This window comes from Chlamydotis macqueenii, chromosome 6 (genome assembly GCF_036417535.1).
Source record: "Chlamydotis macqueenii isolate bChlMac1 chromosome 6, bChlMac1.mat, whole genome shotgun sequence".
In the NCBI taxonomy this organism is placed as follows: Eukaryota; Metazoa; Chordata; class Aves; order Otidiformes; family Otididae; genus Chlamydotis; species Chlamydotis macqueenii.
The window spans coordinates 44,589,176-44,606,958 of NC_141561.1; the positions used below are offsets into that span (position 1 = coordinate 44,589,176).

General features: G+C 56.8%; 1 protein-coding gene across 1 annotated transcript in view; it reads left to right on the plus strand.

The window, feature by feature from the left end:
• Window positions 1-16,557, plus strand: part of LOC147600357 (axonemal central pair apparatus protein HYDIN-like) — a 39,496-nt gene extending 22,939 nt beyond the window's left edge. The window contains exons 23-41 of the mRNA XM_086751247.1: window positions 675-827; window positions 1,127-1,310; window positions 1,768-1,909; window positions 3,172-3,322; window positions 4,085-4,498; window positions 4,661-4,888; window positions 5,371-5,583; window positions 5,856-6,058; window positions 6,236-6,418; window positions 6,665-6,784; window positions 7,156-7,315; window positions 7,421-7,597; window positions 7,725-7,919; window positions 8,847-8,954; window positions 9,286-9,690; window positions 14,249-14,314; window positions 14,889-15,552; window positions 15,653-16,301; window positions 16,413-16,557. Coding sequence (XP_086607373.1) covers window positions 675-827; window positions 1,127-1,310; window positions 1,768-1,909; window positions 3,172-3,322; window positions 4,085-4,498; window positions 4,661-4,888; window positions 5,371-5,583; window positions 5,856-6,058; window positions 6,236-6,418; window positions 6,665-6,784; window positions 7,156-7,315; window positions 7,421-7,597; window positions 7,725-7,919; window positions 8,847-8,954; window positions 9,286-9,690; window positions 14,249-14,314; window positions 14,889-15,552; window positions 15,653-16,301; window positions 16,413-16,557 — 4,560 coding nt within the window. The remainder of the gene's footprint in view (window positions 1-674; window positions 828-1,126; window positions 1,311-1,767; window positions 1,910-3,171; window positions 3,323-4,084; window positions 4,499-4,660; window positions 4,889-5,370; window positions 5,584-5,855; window positions 6,059-6,235; window positions 6,419-6,664; window positions 6,785-7,155; window positions 7,316-7,420; window positions 7,598-7,724; window positions 7,920-8,846; window positions 8,955-9,285; window positions 9,691-14,248; window positions 14,315-14,888; window positions 15,553-15,652; window positions 16,302-16,412) is intronic.
• Window positions 16,558-17,783: the final 1,226 nt, after the last annotated feature.

Genomic DNA, 17,783 nt, shown 5'->3' on the forward strand with positions numbered 1-17,783 from the left:
CTTAGAGGGGTTTGGGCGGGAGGGGACCTTTAAAGGCCACCCAGCCCAACCCCCTGCAGGGAGCAGGGACATCTCCAACCACATCAGGTTGCTCAGAGCCCCGGCCAACCTGGCCTTGAATGATTCCAGGGATGGGGCATCCACCACCTCTCTGGACAACCTGTTCCGATGTTCCAGCGCTCTCATCATGAAAAATGTCTTCCTTCTGTCTAGTTTGAATGTCCCCTCTTTGAGTGTAAAACCATTACGTGTTTTCCTGTCGCTACAGGCCTTGTTAAAAGTGCAGGGGCTGCTTACCGTGGCGGGGCTCTGTGTCACCCAGAGCCTGGTGTGGGGAACGATAGTGCAGAGAGGCAGCTGGGCAGGTTGGGGATGGCGTGGGGTGGGAACAAAAACCTGTGTTCTGCCAGAAAAACTCGACTGAGTCGTATGGTTTGTTGGCAAAGTGGCTGCAGGTGGTGAGCAAAGCTGTGGGACGCTGTGCCAGGGGCTTGCAAGCTTGGGTCTCTTGTGGCCAAGGGATGTGACCCCCCAGGGTTGTCCCCTGGAGCTGCTGGCCTGCCCTTTGGGTCTATTGTCTTGCGAGCGAGAGACCTGAGCTGCAAGCCCAGCAGCTGGAAATGTTCAGGGGGTTCCAAGGTGGTTTATTTCTCTCGTGGTGTTCAATGTTGCAGGGCTCATTGAGTTCTGAGCTCAGCTCAGCCCTTCCCTGCGTTCCTGCGCAGCGATGGCTGAGCATCAGTGACAGCGCAGCGGGAGAGCTGGGCTTGATGAGCTGCGTGCTGCCTGAGGACTTGCTGGTGGCCATCCTCTCGGAAAGGCTGCAGGTACGTGGGGTGGGGGCAAATGATACGTTCCTGCTACAGAGAGACAGGCGGTGAGGTACAGTTTGCAGAGGAGGGGATCTGTATCTGCTGTTGGAGAAGTCCTGGGCTGCGTGCAGGCACGCCTGGGTCAAGCTGCAGATGCTAGAAGCCGGCAGAGCGCAGGGAAAGATCAGAGCTTGTCTGAGCCGATGCTCTTGGAACGACGACGCGCTGCCCTTTGCCGTTTGGTCTGACTGAGTAGCTGAGAGCCCAACGCGTGCCATCGCTGACTTTCTCTTCCTTTGCCACTTGATTCACAGCTGAGCGACTGCTTCCAGGGAGTGGTGTTTGATGGCCTGGAGACCTGCTTTGCATGCAGCACGGCATCTGCGCTCCTCTGCCTGCTCAAAGCTGTGGGAAATCGGCCTCACATCTATTTTGTGAACCTGTTCCGGGATTATGCTTCTTTGAAAGCCAGGGAGACAGCCGCGAAAGAGCAGGAAGGTAAGAATCTTCATCTCCGCGCCTTTCCAATCTTCTCTCAAGCCCTCAACCTTACCCGTGTGTATCTGTGTCACCAGCAGAGCTTGTAAGAAACGGTTTTATGAATCCTTCCGCCTTTTGCCTCAGTGTAGCCAGCACTCAGCTCACAGTTGCTTAAACACAGCAGAGCTGAGGCTGTAAGATTCCCCTTGGTCTCTGCCATTAAAGCTTGGGCACAAGTGCAAGCTGTTGTGGCTCAGTACCTACCCACCCTCCAGCTGTCCACAGCGCTGGTGCACGTGAGCCAGGCAAGGTACAGGCGACAGTTTGGGGGATTCTCTGAACGCTGGAGCAGGGATATGAGCTCCCCAGGATGGCCTGGCAGGATGATAGGCTGGGTCGGGACAGAGCTGTGAATCCTTGCAGCTCCTCCAGAACTTGCAGTGGCTAATGGTTTCACCTCTGGTCTGTGCTGAAGAACGGGAGCGGGAAGAAGCTGCCAGGAGGGAGGAAGCACGTCTCTGGGAGATGGATGAGGAGGAGTACGATGCCCTCATGGAGGAAGAGAAAACTCAATTTAATCAGAGGCTCCTACAAGCCCGGCGTGAGAGGAGGAGGAGGTCTGTAAGCCTTCCATGGACAACTCCCCAGGATAGTGTCCCTCAGGGCCTTCCCTGCTCCAGAGACCTTGGTTGAGCTAAGAGGGCTTTCAGAGCAAACGCCAAAAGTGTCTATTCCAAGCCGCACAAGGATGGCCAGTTCCACCTCCCTGGCTCTCGACAGGGGAGGGACTTTGCGCTGGGAGAGAAGAGAACATCTTCTCTCCGATTCAGCAGTGAGCCCTCTGGCGTAGACGCTGGCTGCAGGCAGCTGGGCTCTGTGCTTGCCTTGCCGCTGCACCCACAAGTGTCTCTGAGTTAATGCTGTTGATGGCCATCTTCTTCATCCCCCTTCCTCACCAAACCAGAGGGGCTGTGGTGTGGGCTGGTGTGAGGTGCAGCTGTGCTGCCTTGGTGTAGAGAGCAGTCCTGCTGTAGGTGAAGCCCGTGCAACGCTGATCTCCCAGGGTTTTCCTGACTGAGCGCCGCCAGCCATAGAAGCTGGTGTCTCTTCGGCTCCCCTTCGCCTGCAGCAGCAGGGGAGCCTGGGAGAAGCTGTGATCCAGCAAAGCAGCCCTGTCCAGGAGGATGCACAGGGGAAGTGTCAAACTGGGAGGGGGACCTGCTTCAAGTGAGCATGCGTTTCAGCTTTTCTGTCAGCACAGGCCCCAGTTTGTTGCTCTGGGAGGAGATGGCTAGGGCTGCTTCCAATGTTGATTTCCAGGAGAGACGGCACAAGTTTCCCGTGGTGACGGCTGGGTTCCAGCAGGAAGCCTGGTTGATGAGAGCCTGTTTTGCAGGAGGGGAGTTACCTTTGCTTTCTGACTGATGTGAGTGTCCTCACTAAGGAGCAGGCTATGCCCAGGGAGAAGGGCTGGATAAGCCTCGTAGGTGTTGGCGCAGGGATAAGGAGGCGTTAGTGATTTGTGAGCTGGTTGAAACTGGGAGAGCAAGAGAGGGCTTCTGGCATCAGTGGGCAGAGATGGTGGATCCGTCCTTGGCAGTGTGCTGGAGGGGTCCAGGTGGACCTGATTGGAGAAGCAGCACAATTTAGACTTTAGGACAGCAAAGCCTAGATTTGGCTGGCCCTGGAGGACCCCTCTCACCTTGCCGCCCTTTGGATGTTCCCAGGCTCCCCAGGTTGAGGGAAGTCCATGGCGATGGCCTAAGAGTTCTGTCTGGCCTCAGGGTCAATGAATGGCGTGCAGGGCCAGCTGGGATTGCAGCGAGCCCACATTTCTGGTGGTGACTCACAGGGCTGTTTTCTGTTTGGCTTCCTGAAGGGCGATGGAGCAGCCTGACGAAAAGCACCGTCAGGAGCTGGAACCCCTGAAGGAGGAACAAGAGCTGGAGAATTCCAAGAGGAGTAGGAGCGAGCTTGGAAAAGACCAAGTTAACGCTTCAGGGAAGAAAATGCAGCCTGGAGTCAGACAGGTGGGTGGCTGTGTTTGTAGAGATGAGTAAAAGCCCTGGGGAGCTTCTTCCCACGGAGCTGTACCATTCCCCGAGAAGCCAGCAGCCACACGCGGCGCTGGGCCCAGGAATGGGCCTGAGTGAGTAACACGTGGGGTTGTGCTGGGAAACAAGAGCCGGTGTTTGCTCATGCTGCTGCTTGGCCAGGGATGTTTTCCCATGGGTTTGCTGGGGAGCTGCATTTGTGGGATCATGCTGCCTTTGAGTCTTGGCTTCACATAACTCCAGACATTCACTGTGAAGCCCTAGATAGTTTTAGTCCAGCATTTCTCCCCACTCTGCACATGACTTACACCTCTGGGCCATGATCCGTCTGGGATGGGGTGTCTTTTGCTACATGCCTGGCAGGAGATCCCGCCAGGCCTTAGGTATTCAACCAGACTTCCTCAAGTGTCAGCCAGGCACAGGGACGCTCAGCACACCAGAATGGAGCCCAGAGGACTGCACAAGAGTACGGAGGTGTTTTAATTTCCTGGTTTGGTTCGGAGAAGCTTTTCTACTTTTCATCTGGTGGGCAGGACTCCCCATCAGTCTGGCACTGGGGAGTTTGGTTTCAGTTGAGCTACCCTGGGTACCAGCTGTGTTCTGGATTGGGATTTGTGGAGCACCCAGCACAGGTCTCAGGCGAGGCTTGGGGTGCTGTTGCAAAGATCATCACTGCCCTGCAGCATCTGAGTTGGTGCTTTGAAATGCTCACTGCTTTTTCCTGCTCCTCCTGCCCAGAACACGAACGCATCCGCCAGCAACACCAGCATTTCCACCAGCAACCAGTTGGATGCCACCAAAGGGGTAGACAAGAGAGGATCTGTAAAGAAGCACTCAGGCGCTGTTGGGAGTGACAAGGAAGAGAAGAGAAAGCAGAGCAAGGTTTTCCTGATGGATGCCTGCCCAGCCGTGCGTGTGCAACACTCAGACGCAGAACAGGGGGCTCTGAGTGACAGCGAGAACTTGGCCCTGAGGTTTAAGATCTATGAGGCATCGCAGAAGTATGTGGCGCATATCTTGTCATTCTGGGACAGGGTTCAGGGTATCCTGCTGTCCCCTCTGAACCAAGCGGAGGTGCGGCACAAAGCAGAAGCCAGGCGCCAGCCTGCCTTGAGCCACGGGAGCCAGCAAAACAGAGGGAAAGAGCATCAGGTGACACTGGAAAAGGAGTGCAGGAAGAAAGAGCGCCTGGAGGAGTCTGTGAAGAAAGAGCGCATGGAGAAGGAGCGCACCAAGAAAGAGCGCCTGGAGAAAGAGGGTGTGAAGAAAGAGCGCCTGGAGAAGGATTGCTCCAAGAAAGAGCGCGTGGAGAAGGATTGCTCCAAGAAAGAGCGCGTGGAGAAGAAGCGCACGAAGAAGGAGCGGCTAAAAAATCTGGAGGCTCTTGAGGACTCCGCGTTATCTGAGCTGGAAGGGGAAGGTGCAGAAGGGTCAGGCCGAGGCCAGCGTGGCAGGGTGCCCTGCTTGACCATCGAAGCACTGGGCTCAGAAGATGTGACCAGGAAGATCCTGGAGAGCAGCAAGCTGCCAGTGGCAGAGCAGGTAAAGCCCTGTGAAGCTCAGGTGCTGAGCCTGCCATGCTCTGCCCTGGTGCATTGCGTCCCACGGACAAGGGCACAGAGCCTTGTCCAGGCCACTGTTCCACAACGCCTCCGGAGCAGCCCCGTGGCTGGAGAGGTTCTCACCATCCCTCAGACGGGTGCAAAGCGGGAGTGCTCTCTCTTCAAGCATCCTGTCCGTTCAGTTTCCCAGTGTGGAAATCATTCCAGATGGTTCCAGGGCAGGGCAGCTCATGGTCGGTGTTGCCTTCAGCTGAGTCACTCAGAGGAGAGATTTCTCTCTAGGTCTCAGCTGTAGGTCCTGGCACTGCTCTGGAGCCTGCCCACCCCACTGGGCGTAAAAAAGCACTGTACTCCCTAGAAATAATAATTTTAAAAACCCCATTGCCAAAAGCTCAGTGCCTTTAAGGAAGTGGGAGGTTGAAGGTGATGGGAGTATAAAGAGAGTTTTCTCTTCTGCTTTAGATCTTGGATGAGCTGGGACTGGGTCCCTCTGGGCCTCCCATTCCCCCTCCTGCTTTGTACTCCGTGATCCGCTACCCGGAGAAGCGAACGGCCCCTGCAGCAGGAGAAGCCCTCCAGCACTTCCAGCTTGTTGTGCCAGAAGGTGCTGTTGCGGAAGGAGAACAGGCAGCGACTGTAAGTGTCGTGGATGCCCCCGCTGTGCCCGCAGTGAAGGTTTCAGGGCAGGGGCCAGGCTGCATGGGGGCACGGGGGGCAGGCGAGATGGAAAAGAATCACTGTGGAAGGGCGGTCAAATCATGACGGGGCCACGTGTCTGCAGGCATCCCTTCTGTCTGTCCAAAAGAGACAGCTGTGCTGTCTCTCTGCTGAGAAATAGGATGGTTCTTTATCATGAGAGAAAAGAGCCACAGCTTTCTTTCCAGGGTGGGATGTCTCCAGGCAGGTCTGACCTCTCTCTCTCTTCTCTCTCTCCCCTTGCTGTTAAGACCTCCAAGAAACAGGTCACTCCAACAAGGGGGCGGTCGAGGAAGGAGAAAGCTGTGGGTAGCCCGGAGACTCTGAGGAAGAAGCGCAGCTCCAGCCGGGGCAGCAGAGATCTCCAGAGGCCAGACACAGGAGCACCCACATGTCCTCCCAGGTTGGACCAAAGTGATGTGGACACGGTTCCATCCCCAGGGAGACCTGTCAGGCGAGCTGTGAGGCAGGATGTGACCCCTCTGCTTCGCAGCCATCTCGCCAGACAAGGTCCCTCATCTCCAGCTCTGCAGGCACCCTCGGCCGGTGCCTCCATGGCATGGCAAGTCCACAACCCTCCGTTCCTCATTTGCTTCTTCCCAGTGTTTGAAATCTCCTTTTTAATTGCCAGGCTGAGCAGCTGTCGGTGGATAGTGCCTGCCCACGGTGAGGTGCAACTGAAGGTCCACTTCAGCTCCACGGAACTGGGCCAGTTTGAGCAGACGCTGCATTTTGAGATCCTGGGGACAAAGCGTCTGTACCAGCTGCCCTGCAGGGGCACCTGCCTGTATCCCGCCATCAGCCAGGACCCGCGGTAAGGCTGGCGCGTGGGAGCCCTCACGCATGGCTCCCCCTGAACTCAGAGCCAGGGCTGCCCCTTGTACCCCTGTGACCTTCTGGCTTGGGCACAGCGTGCTGCCTGAGCAGCCCAGCATCTTCCCGTGCTTGGAGCTGGGAACCAGTCCTGGTACCTCAGCCACCCAGAAGGGTTATGGCTTTCTGACCAGGTTTCCTACCTAGGAGCATCTCACAGCTCCTCATTCCCTGTTTCTCTCCCCAGGCTGGTGTTTCCCCACCAGAGGGAGAGCAAGGAGGATGAGGACATCATCTCCAAGAAGTATGTCATGGACACGGGTGTTTTCCACTTTGGACCGCTGCTGTGTGGGAAGCCAAGAGACGGGTACGTGCTCCCAGCCCTGAGTTAGCAGCTGATGCTCACACAGAAGGTGGAAGAAGCCATGTGCCTGGCATACTGTTATTTTTCCAGGTGCCTTTCCACTTAGATTTTGTAAAACGCTCTTTGAGTGCGTGACTGCATCGTCACACCTCTGGCATGCAGGCACCAAGTATAGGGGCAGACATCAAAGCAACGCAAGGATGAACCCATATTCCATGCAATGTGCCCAAAGTGATCCTTTTTCTTAGCCTGCTCGTCGGAACATGGTCTTCCAGTGCAGCCTGCCGCTGCCCGGACACGGTGCTTTCCTCAAGATGTGATCAAGGCTGTGGTCCTGGCATCTCCTCTGCAGCCTTTTCCCCTTTTGTGGACAGGTACAAGGAGCTGCGCTATCCCAGCAACTGCGAGAAGATAACCATCCTGAACGTCAGCCCCTTGGAAGCAGAGGTGCATTTCTCCTTTGAGCGCGATCTCCAGGAGAGCACGTTCCTTTTAGAGCCTCCCAGCATGAGGCTGCAACCGAACGAGAAGCAGGTAGGAGACAGGCAGGTAGGACAGGCAGCGGTGGCAGTGCCCAGGAGCTGTTTCTCTTGCTGACTGAATGCTCTTGTGTGTTTGTTCTTGCGGGGACGGGGCTAGGAGCTGAGCGTTTGGGCGTACCCCACTTCAGCCGGCCTGGTGGAAGACAAGCTCATCTGCTGCGTTCAGGGGAACCCAGAGCCGGTGGTCTTCCGCCTGTGCTGCCAGGGGGTGCAGGTGGAGCTGGGGGTCAGCCCCAAGGAGCTGTCGTTCAACACGCTGCTTCTGCCCAGGTCAGTCACCCCACAGCCCCTCGCCGGGGACGAGAGCTGTCAGCCAGGGCTGCTCCAAGTTCCATTCAACTGCAAGACTAACATGCCCATCAAGCAGCTGGTGCTGAGTGTCTCTTTTTGTCTGCAGGAAGGACAATGAGACCCTGGCCCTGCAAAACCGCACACCGCTGCCCGTGGCCTGGCGGCTCATTGGGCTGGAAGACCTGGGCGAGGACTTCTCGGTGTCAGAAGACAGCGGCATCGTGGGTCCCCACACGGAGTTTGCTGTGCAGCTGCGTTTCAAGGCCACAAAGGCTCTCAGCATTCTGAAGACCATCCAGCTGGAGGTGAGGGGGACTGTGCCCTCCCTGGCAGAGCAGGGCAGAGTGATCAGCCCTGTGCTCTTAGGGATGGAGGCTGCTTGAAGGGTACCCTGCAAAGAGGGCAAAAGGATGAGCTTCCAGAGATTCTTTCCTTCCTGCACTGCTGGGGGGCCGTGCCCTTAGCAGCAAGGGGCTCTTGGGGACGAAGTGACTGCTCGGGTGCCCTGGTAGCTGAGCTCCATGGGGCAAGTATATTGGGAAGTCAGGAAGAGATGGGCCTGACAGGGACAGGGGTGCTACGACCCCAGCTTCTGCTGCCTCCAGCTGGGTTTGCCAGCACACGCGCTGCATCCCCGGGCATCCACGTCACCTCAGAAAACCAGCCGCTGCCTCTGCAGGGCTTACGGCTGGGTTATGAGGCTGCGCCCTGAGCCCGCGCTACAACCACCTTGCTGCTGTGCCAGGTTGAACGCTGTCCTTGGGTTGTCCAGACTTTGGCATGCTCGCTGCACCCGTCCTGGCCTCTGTCTGGGGCTCTTGACAGAGAGCGACAAACTCTCGCCCTGGGAGGCTGTTCCCCATGGTTTCGGGGATGCATTTCAGTGAGGACGCTGGGTGATTGAAGAGGAGAGGGTTGGTTGTCGATGCCCCCTGCTCTGGGACACCTCACGCCTGTGGTGGCTTTAAGATCCCTTTGCTTCCCAGGGTGCTTTAGCAGCCACGCGGCTGCTGGCGGAGAGAAGAGTTGGGCTGACAGGGTTTCTTACTGCGGCAGAACCCCGCTGGGTCAGCCCGGGAGATGAACAGGTTAGGAAAGCTTGTGTGCTCACAGCGCTTGTCACGCAGGGGAGGCCATGGGGGAAGCAGCCTGTAGAGACAAGGACTCAGATATTGTCTAGCAAAAGAATGGAGGAGAAGGGGCTAAGCAGTGCTTGTTTCTTGTCACCTCAGGTTTCAGATGCAGAAGACATCTTGGGGGTCGTTCAGACCGAAAACATCAAGATCTCTGCAGAGGCCTGCGAGCCTGCTCTGAGCACCAGCGTTTCTCAAGGTCAGGGGGTGCCCCCGAAACAAAGTAATGCGGGTGCATGGCAGTGCCTTTGCAGATGGGCAACCAAAGCACTTCTCCACTGCTGCCAGAGCTGGGCGCTGAGGTCCCCCAGCGTTTGGGTGCGGGGTTGTCCCTGCTGGGCACGTTTGGGCAGCAGCCCCTATGGCCATTCATCACGAGCACTCCCCAGGGCTGTGGTGTGAGGGGTGGGAGGGTACAGGTGGGCAAGGGAAAGGGACCCCAGCCAGCATGATGGCAGGGGACCAGCGGTTCCTTCCCGAGCTGCTGGCTCTGCTTTGGTGATCAGCCCCTCCACTGTCTCTTCTCTCTCCTCTGCAGAACAACTGGGCCAACTTCCAGTCAGCGAAAACCATCAGCATGGCCCGTGCCAGCCAGAGGAGGTCAGAGAAGAGCATGGAGGTGACCTCCAAGCCCCACCAAGTGTGCAGAGCCAGGGCCGGGCTGCAGCTCTCTATCCGGCTTGGTGGGGAGTCCGGCGTATCCCTCTTCGGCCTCATCCTCCTGCCCAAGGCACAGGGACCCCTCACCATCACAGCCGGCGGCACCACTACCTCCGTCCCCTTCAAAAACCTCTTCCCGCAGCCCCTGGCCTTTCCAGACCCAGTGGAGCACCTGGCCTTCACCATCAGGGGCCCTGAGAGCTGGCGTGCCAGGAAGACCGCCTCCATCACCATCTCCTTGGAGGGCGGCCTGTACGCTGACGAGGCCCCTTTCACCAGCAAGGTGCTGCTCTCCTGCCCGGGGAGGGGCAGGCATCTCCTGGGTCTACCACCTCAGGGGCCTCCCCCCTCCCCAGTGACCTGTGCCCCCTTGGGAGGTCCCTGGACAAAGCTGCCCCTCACCCATAGTCTATTAAAAGAGTTCTCATTGGTGTCTATTCATCTTAATTTAAGCTGGATCCATCAAATTAGTGGTTGTAAAAGTAGAGTATGTTGCAGAGTTGCATTCTAATAGAGAAACAATTTGGGACTTAGCGGCCAGAGATTAATATTGCCCATGTAGAAAATCAGAGCAAAGAAAAACACACCTTGATTTCTGGCAGCTGAGCTGGGTGCGCTGGGATGCAGAATAACACCAAGTCCTTGACTCCCTGGCAGCAAGGGTTGACTGGTAGCGGAAGCCCCAGAGCCCTATTGCTTCCTGTGACCATCCCGAAAAACTGTCTTTTGAGATCTCGTTGATTTATGGTTGCTTTTCAGCATGTTAGTCCTTCATGGTGAAGCGGGGCCAATCCTGGGTGCCTTGCCTTACCGTTCTGGGTGGTATGAAATGGGTTTGTTTGTCAGCACTTGCCCCCTTTTCCCAGTTGAAAACACAGCCTCTCAACATCACTTGTACCCTTTGCGTGTCGGTCTCTTCAGGGGTTTTTAGCACGTTACTGAGTGAAGACTGAGATCAAATTTCCTTGCCAAAGGCTGGTAATGGTTTTCCCATCTCATTTGTGCAACTATCCCCACGAATGCCGTGCTGATCTCCCGAGTTCCAGTTCTTTGTGCCCTTCAGGCACTGACAGAAGGATCAAACGGAGCCGTTTCTGCCAGCGCTGCACTCAGCCCGCGGCTGTTCAGTGCTCACTCGTTAGGCAAGAGTTTGGATTGCCATCGAGCCCTGTCTTGTGACTCCTGATGGGAGCAGAGCTGGCTTCAGCTCTTAAGAATGAAATTTGCTAACAGAATGAGCCGGTGGCTGTAGACGCTTATACCCAGCAGGACCTTCAGGAGACATTCAAGCGCAGGAACCCTTTCCACCAGCCAGGAGAGGCCAACAGAACACGCAGCTGACGGGGTGTGCCAGCCGTTCCTTGCTAACAGTCCTTTAGAAAAGGCTTTGGGGCACAGCCACCCCAACAAGCAGTTCACCAGTTGTGTGCCGCCTTTCTTGTGCACACGGGTGTGTTCCTGTTTGCGTGTGTGGAAATCCCCAGGATCAAACAGCTTTTGCTGTGCAGCTCATCCAAGTGCGCTTTTGTTTTGAAGGATATCTGTATTTTTCTGAGTAGATGAAGGGATGTTGTTTTGCCTGGCCATTGCATATTTTCATTTGGCCGGCAAATGAGTGCAGGTTTTACATGTTTCTGTTTCTGGGTTTCTGTACCAAACATGGAACAAACGTGTGAGGCAGAGGAGGGAGAAGTCTGGGGAGGTTTGAGAGTTCATTCTCCGGAGCCACGGCTCCCTCGTCTTGCCGTGAGGGTCCGTCCTTGGTGAGCGACAGCTACAGGGGCACGGGAACAGCCTGTTCAGCGGGAGTGGTGCTGGGTTCCCACCTTCTTGGACGGTCTTTACCGTTGCTGTTTCCTGGTTCAGAGAGAGACTTCAGTTGCAAACGTGGTCCAAGCCGCACGTGGGAGGCCTGCACGCAGCTCCCTTGGCCTTGTCACCGTGTGTGACAGTCCAGGTCCCCTTGTGCGGTGGCTGTAAGCTCCTTGAACAGCAAGGGCTTTGTCTGGAGGATCTGCAGTTTCTCCTGGCCGTGACAGCCACTCTGGTAGGACAAGCCTGTCACACACTGGACTTTTATCTGCTAGCCTGTTATTAATCCTTACCCAAACGTTTTCATTCTCAGCGCTTGCCGTCACGGATTGGTATTCTTCAGAAGAAGCTGTGTGCCTTTTTCCTCAGGGTTGGCTCTGCTGCACTGACAAGGGTTCCAGCTGATGGGCTGTGGCTCGGCTTTCTGATCTATCTTGAGACTGCTTGCTAACGAATTTTGATTGCAATTATTCATGCCAAGTGTTTTTTTCATTGCCTTCCTGCTTTGGAAGCGAGCTCCAGATTCGGGAGCTGGGGGAAACCCTTCTGTGTCCTAGAGTGTGGTGGTTTAGCCCAAGTCACCACACAGCTTCTCACTCACCCTCCCCCTGCCCAGTGGGATGGGGGAGAGAAGCTGGGAAGAAAGGAAGACTTGTGGGTTGAGATAAAAACAGTTTACTGAAATACTAAAAACTACAAGGATAACAGAATATAAGGATATTAATATCTACAAAATATACAAAATGGACAGTGTAGGATTTCTCACCACCCGATGTCCGAATGACCAACACAGCCCGTCCCGAGCAGCGATCACGAAAGGACACCGAGCAGCAAGCAAAGGGGGAGAGCAAGCCAGCAAGGGAGAGGGAACGATGCCAGCAAGCAAGAGAGATGGAAAGAAGATGGATGCCAAGGGTGCATGCCAGAATGGAATGCCCAAATGGATGCCCCCTCCCATGGGCAACCCCCACTTCTATGCTGAGGATGACGTTCATGGCATGGAATACTCTCTTTGGCCAGCTTGGGCCAGTTATTCTGTCTGTCTTCTGCCCAGCTTCCCACATCTGCACATTAACGAGACTTTAACGAGACTTGGCAAGCCAGACAGTGTCCGTGGTCTCCTTCACAACAGCTCCTATCATCAGAGTGTTTTTGCCAACAGTCTTCACAGATGAAATCCAAAGCACACCAGCTACTGAGACGAAAATTAACTCCATCCCTGCTGAAACCAGGACACAGACGTAGGAGATGACGCAAGAAATACTGCTCAGATACCTGAATTTCCTTCCAGCTGGAAGGTCTTTGTTGGGGAAGTCTTTACACTGCAGGCAGTGTTCAGTGAAGCTGATTTTAGAGATGCTCTAGACTGTCCGCATTGGCTGTTGGTGCAAGGAGTTTGGAAGTCTCATTCAAAGGTCTTTGACATGAGGGCTGGGTTGGAAGGGCCTGTGAGAAGGACTGTCAGGTTGCTTTTGGTGGAAATAGCCTTGAATGTCGTTTTACTGAATGACAGGGAAATGGCAATGCTCAGAATTGTATTCAAACTCACAAACAGTTCTATGAAATGTTTGTGTTCCCAATATAACCGTACAAAAACAGCGCCTAAAACATCGGGAATGGCAGGTTAGAAAGGAAAGGGAAAATGTGGATGTCTGCGTTTTGCTGCTACAGACCTTAAAAACGGACTTCTTCAGTCCTTCCAGTCAACTTAGACACTGCCCGCTGGTGATGATAAACCTTATTTGAATTTGGATAGATCCTAAGATGCTAGCCTGCCTGCCCGTTTTTGAGTGTCCATAGTTGGTGTTGAAAGCCAAGCCAAACCACTGAGCACAAAGCAACTCAGCTCTCTCTCTGCCTGAGCAGGTATTGAGCAAATTCTCTCTTCCCGTGCTGTGCCACGTTCTGTTCTGGTTTTGTTTAGTGAGGGGGGACTACGCTGGCAGCTGCTCTAAGAAGCTTCTAGAAGTTTCCCCCTTGTCCAGTGGACTCGGCCGGGCCTAGGGCGGACCTGCTGCTGGCCAGGGCCTAGCCAATTGGTACCAGAATGTTCCGTGATAACGCCTCTGCGATAACGTATTTAAGAAGGGGAAAAAAAAAAAAAAAAAAAAAAGAGAAGATGTGAAGGAGCTGAGCGGGGGCAGGGAGGCGGAGGCACGAGCCCTGCACCCCTCACCCTCTGGCCTCCCGTCGGGCGGCGTCTGGGCCTGACTCAGCCTGGCCCGGCTGCAAGGAGCGGAGAGGAGATGAGATGGGAATGAGATGTGAAGAGACCCTGAGAGGCGTCTGCCTGCCTGTTGTGAAGGATTTCTGTGAGAGGAACGGCTGCAGGTCAAGGCACGGCCGGGGAGCTGCAGCTAGGGCATGAGACTGTTCCAGCCTGCTAAATAAACGCCTCAGGAGGTCAGGATGGGATTCAGACAGCAAGAAGAGAGTAGGGTCAGTCAGCTCTCCACATCTATATTCTGACGTATTTTATGGAAAACCGGTAAAGGTCAGGGAGATGAGGACAAGAAGGAACGCAGACACTCGCCTGCCCAAAAAAGTAAAAACCAAGGACCGACAACTTCCTCTACTTGTTTGCATGAGGGTCCCAGTTTTAAGCAACCCTGTTACTCTGGCCAGGACAAACAATCCTTCAGGATACACATCCTTGTTAGGTTCAGAAATGTTTGCAGCACGAGGTTCTCAGAGGAGCCAGACAATTCATTCTCTGGGTCCAAGAGGGTCCAAGCACTTGCTCTACATTTTTAGGGCTTTCTCTGCACAAGAAGGTCTGTTCTGGGGGCAAGCTGCTTCAGGTCTCTACCAGAAGAGAGACAAGGACAACTCCCAGGTGCCTGAGCCCTTCTCTGGCAGCAGAGACAGGGAACTGCAGCAAGAGCGACTCCAGGGATGCCTGGATCAAGAAAGAATCGGCTGACGATGCCACAGAATTGGAGTTGCTTTGCAGAACAGCAGAGTGTGGGCGCGCATTCAGATGCACAACTGCAAGAATTCCTCTTGTGATGCCGTACTTTGCGCCCCAGCCTCTCTGCTTGGATGGCACGGGCCAGCTGTCGCATTTTTGTGACAGCTCCCATCGTGTCCGCACAGTACCGGCACCAGTTCCACCACAGCTGTGAACAGCAGTTGCCCCACTGGGGCAGAGAGGGACAGGGTCACAAAACCTCAAAAGTGCCAAAACCAGCCCCATCCCCACTGCCAGGGCAGGAGGGAGCAGCACACAAAGGTGGGCATGGCCAGGCCACGGGTGCTGGCCCCATCCCTTCCCCTTGGACAGAAAATTCACCTCCCCGCAAAAATCACACTTGGGGTGGGAAATGGTGGGGATGGGAGACTGTTGGAGTAGGAAACCGTGACAGGGCTGAGAAGTCATGGCTGGGTTGGGAATCCATTGTGGGGATGGGAAATGAGCACTGGGGACAGGAAATCATCAGCGGGACAGGAAATCCTTGAGCTGGGGAGTTGCTGTGGTAGGAAAAGTCAAACCCTGGCAAGGCTGGCTGAAGCAGGTGCTGGCGCAGTGTTCGCCATAGGGACGCAGGCTGGTTGTCCCCCAGAAACCTGACTCTGACCAGCTGCCATGGCAGGTACAGCAGCAGGCTCCAGCTCCTCCTGGGGCTCCTGCCCTCCAGGTAACCCCCTGTCGGACCCACCTGCCAACAGCTCACCCCATCGCCCCGCTTTGCTTCCCCCACAGAGAAGCTCCCTCTCCAGCTGTCGATGCCGCCCAAGGTGCCCGGTGTGAGCTTCATGGTTCCGGGCGTGCCGCCGCCGGTCCCCGCCTGTGTGCTGCCCTCTGTTCCAGAGCTGCCGGGGTCCTGTAAGCCTGCCCAGGTCCACCCCGTCACCTACCAGGTGCCACAGGCCAGCGTCTGGCACGGGGTGCCAGGGCCCCTGGGGGCCGCGGGGAAGTTGCAGCAGCTCCCCGAAAGCTGGCAGCTCCCTCCCGTGGTGCAGCTCCCCTCCATGCCTGCTCCCTGTCCCCGTGCCCATGGCTGGGAACAGCAGGTGGTGAGGGGGACACTGGTGTCCCACCAGCCGACGGGGCTGGGGCTGTGGGCTGTGGTGCAGGGGGAGCCCCTCTACCCCACAGGCTCCTGCCCGCTGCATATCGCTGCCTGCCACGGGCCCCCGCCACCCTGCCGCCCTGCAGCTCAGCATTGGGTGCAGGGCCCCCCTGCGCTCCGCACCCTGCCCGGCAGCACCCAGAAGCCATCACAGGCCTCCAGCGAGGACGGGGAGACCACCAAGAACAGCGTCCCTGCCACCAGCCCACGCCAGCCTGTCCTCGCTCTGCCCACTGGCAGAACCACAGCAAAGCCCCAGGGTGAGCTTTGCGGGGTGACGGAGCCTGCAGGCGGGTGGCCAAGCCGAGGAAATCTTGCATCGCCCCGCGGTTGGCTCGGCTGTGTTTGCTTTTCCTGCAGCACTGAGCACGCTGGAAGTTCCGGGCAAGCCTGCTCATGTGCCCGAGAAGGGGCCAGCCGCTCTCACCCAGCCCTTTCTGGAGCAGCCAGCGCACGCCACCAGCAACAACACGCTCAGCCGACCCCACGCTGCGCACCCTGAGGACACTGTCCCCAGTGTCCCCGACAGCCCCAGCTTGGCCGCTTTCCTCCACGAGCTCCCCGACCTCTCCCAGTACGGGACGGAGGGCGGCTGCCATCAAGAAGGAGTGGTGCTGGCAGGCCTGGGGGACAGCAAGGACACCATCCCTCATGTCCCCGACTTTACCGCCTTCCTCAAGGAGCTCCCCGACCTCTCCAAGTATGTGGCTGAGTGCAGCTGCCCACAGGAGCAAGTGGCACTGGCAGGGCTGGGGGACAGCCAGGGCACCGTCCCTCACGTCCTGCTTTTCCCCAACAGCCTCGCCAGCACTGCTTTCCTTCCTGAGCACCACAACTTCTCGGGGGACGTGGTGGTTGGCGACTGCCCCCAGGACCAAGCTGTTGAGACGCAGCGAGGGGACGGCCAGGACACCGCCTTGACTGCCAATGTCGCCAGCTTGACTGCCGAGGCCCTCGCTGAGCTCCTCGACCTCTCTGAGTACGTGGCGGAGGGCAGCTGCCTCAAGGAGTGAGTGGGGGCAGCGGGGCTGGGGAATGCTGAGGACGCTGTCCCCGATGTTGCCAGTGTCCCCCGCTTGACCACCTCCCTCAACAAGCTCCCCCACCTCTTGGAGTGCAGGGCAGAAGGCGGCTGCAACAAGGAGCAAGTGGTGGCGGCGATGCTGACTGCGGGATACAGGGCCAGGCGGGTGGGAGGTGCCTGCGAGCACCACGGGGCGGACCTAGGGATCACAGGGTCAGGGGGCGGTCGGGTGTACGAGTAGCGGGGGGTATATAAGGCTTTGTGACGCAGCAGTAAATTGGCATTCAGAGCTAGACACCATGTGTCCGTCTCTTGTGTACCTGCGTAGGGAGTTGCGCAGACGGACAGGCGCCTAAGCCGTGCTGCCGATCGAGAGGTGACAATTGGTGACCCCGACGTGATAAGGCAGGCCTGCATTGGTGAGGGAGGCGCGCAGTAAGGCGTCTCTGTTTCAGCTGCTCGATATGGCTTTGATGGAGCAAGTGGTGAGTATGCTGAAAGGCGTGGGGCAGCAGGTGGAGAGCCCTGTGCATAAGAAGGACCTGGACCCGCTCTTCCGTTGGATGGTGCGGACAGGTATAGCGGCCGCTCTTTCTCACTGTGTGAGTAAGGGGGCCCTCGAACAAACAGCAGAGGAACTATTCCAGAGAGCCTGTGTTGGGAACAAAGAGGCTCTCTCCGGTCTTCTGCCGGCATTAGGCTCCCTCCGGGCCATGCTGGAGAAAGCAAAAGACTGCAGGGGTGCGTGGCAGGCGGCATGTGCTTTGCTGCGGCCTGAGGCTTGGAACCGCCCAGGAATGTCCCTTCCCAAGCCTCTAACAAAGGACCAGCAGGAGCCGTGCCCAAAGGGGTTAGTGGGTCCGGGCGCCAGGCACCGCTCCCCAGCACCCACTCGGTTGCAGGACGACCGAGCGAGAAGGCGGGCAACGGACAAGGGTGCAGGGAGGAACAGGGTGGGGGAACAAATTGTGAGAAGGTTTGCGTCCCAGCTAAAGTCGTGGAGGGAAAAGAAAATGGCGGCGGGGAAGAAGATGGCGGGAGGGGGGCCGGAGAGCCGTTACTGGAGCCATTTACAGTGCCGCTCCACACGCTCCCCTCTGGCCCTTCAGCGCCGTCTGAGTGTCAGATGTGGGGAAGAGAGGGTGGTGGGGCGTACTGGGGTTTGGGAAAAGGGGGATTGGTCCGGATTCCCGAGGCGCCTCCAGAGGGCACCGGCTCCGGAGCCAAGGGGACGAGTCCCCTCTTCAGTGCCCCCGCCATATGGGGTACCGATAGCAGGGCGAGAGGATAAGGCGCTGCTCCCAGAGCGAGCAAGGGAAGAAATACAGGAGAAAGAGGGAAGAGAGAAAAGGCTTGAGGAAAAGGTAGAGGAGTTACGAGAAGAAATGAAGCGCTTGGTGTGCAAAGAGGGGGCACCGAATAAGGAGAGGAAGCGAGCAGCAGCAGAACGCTGGACGATCACCGCAC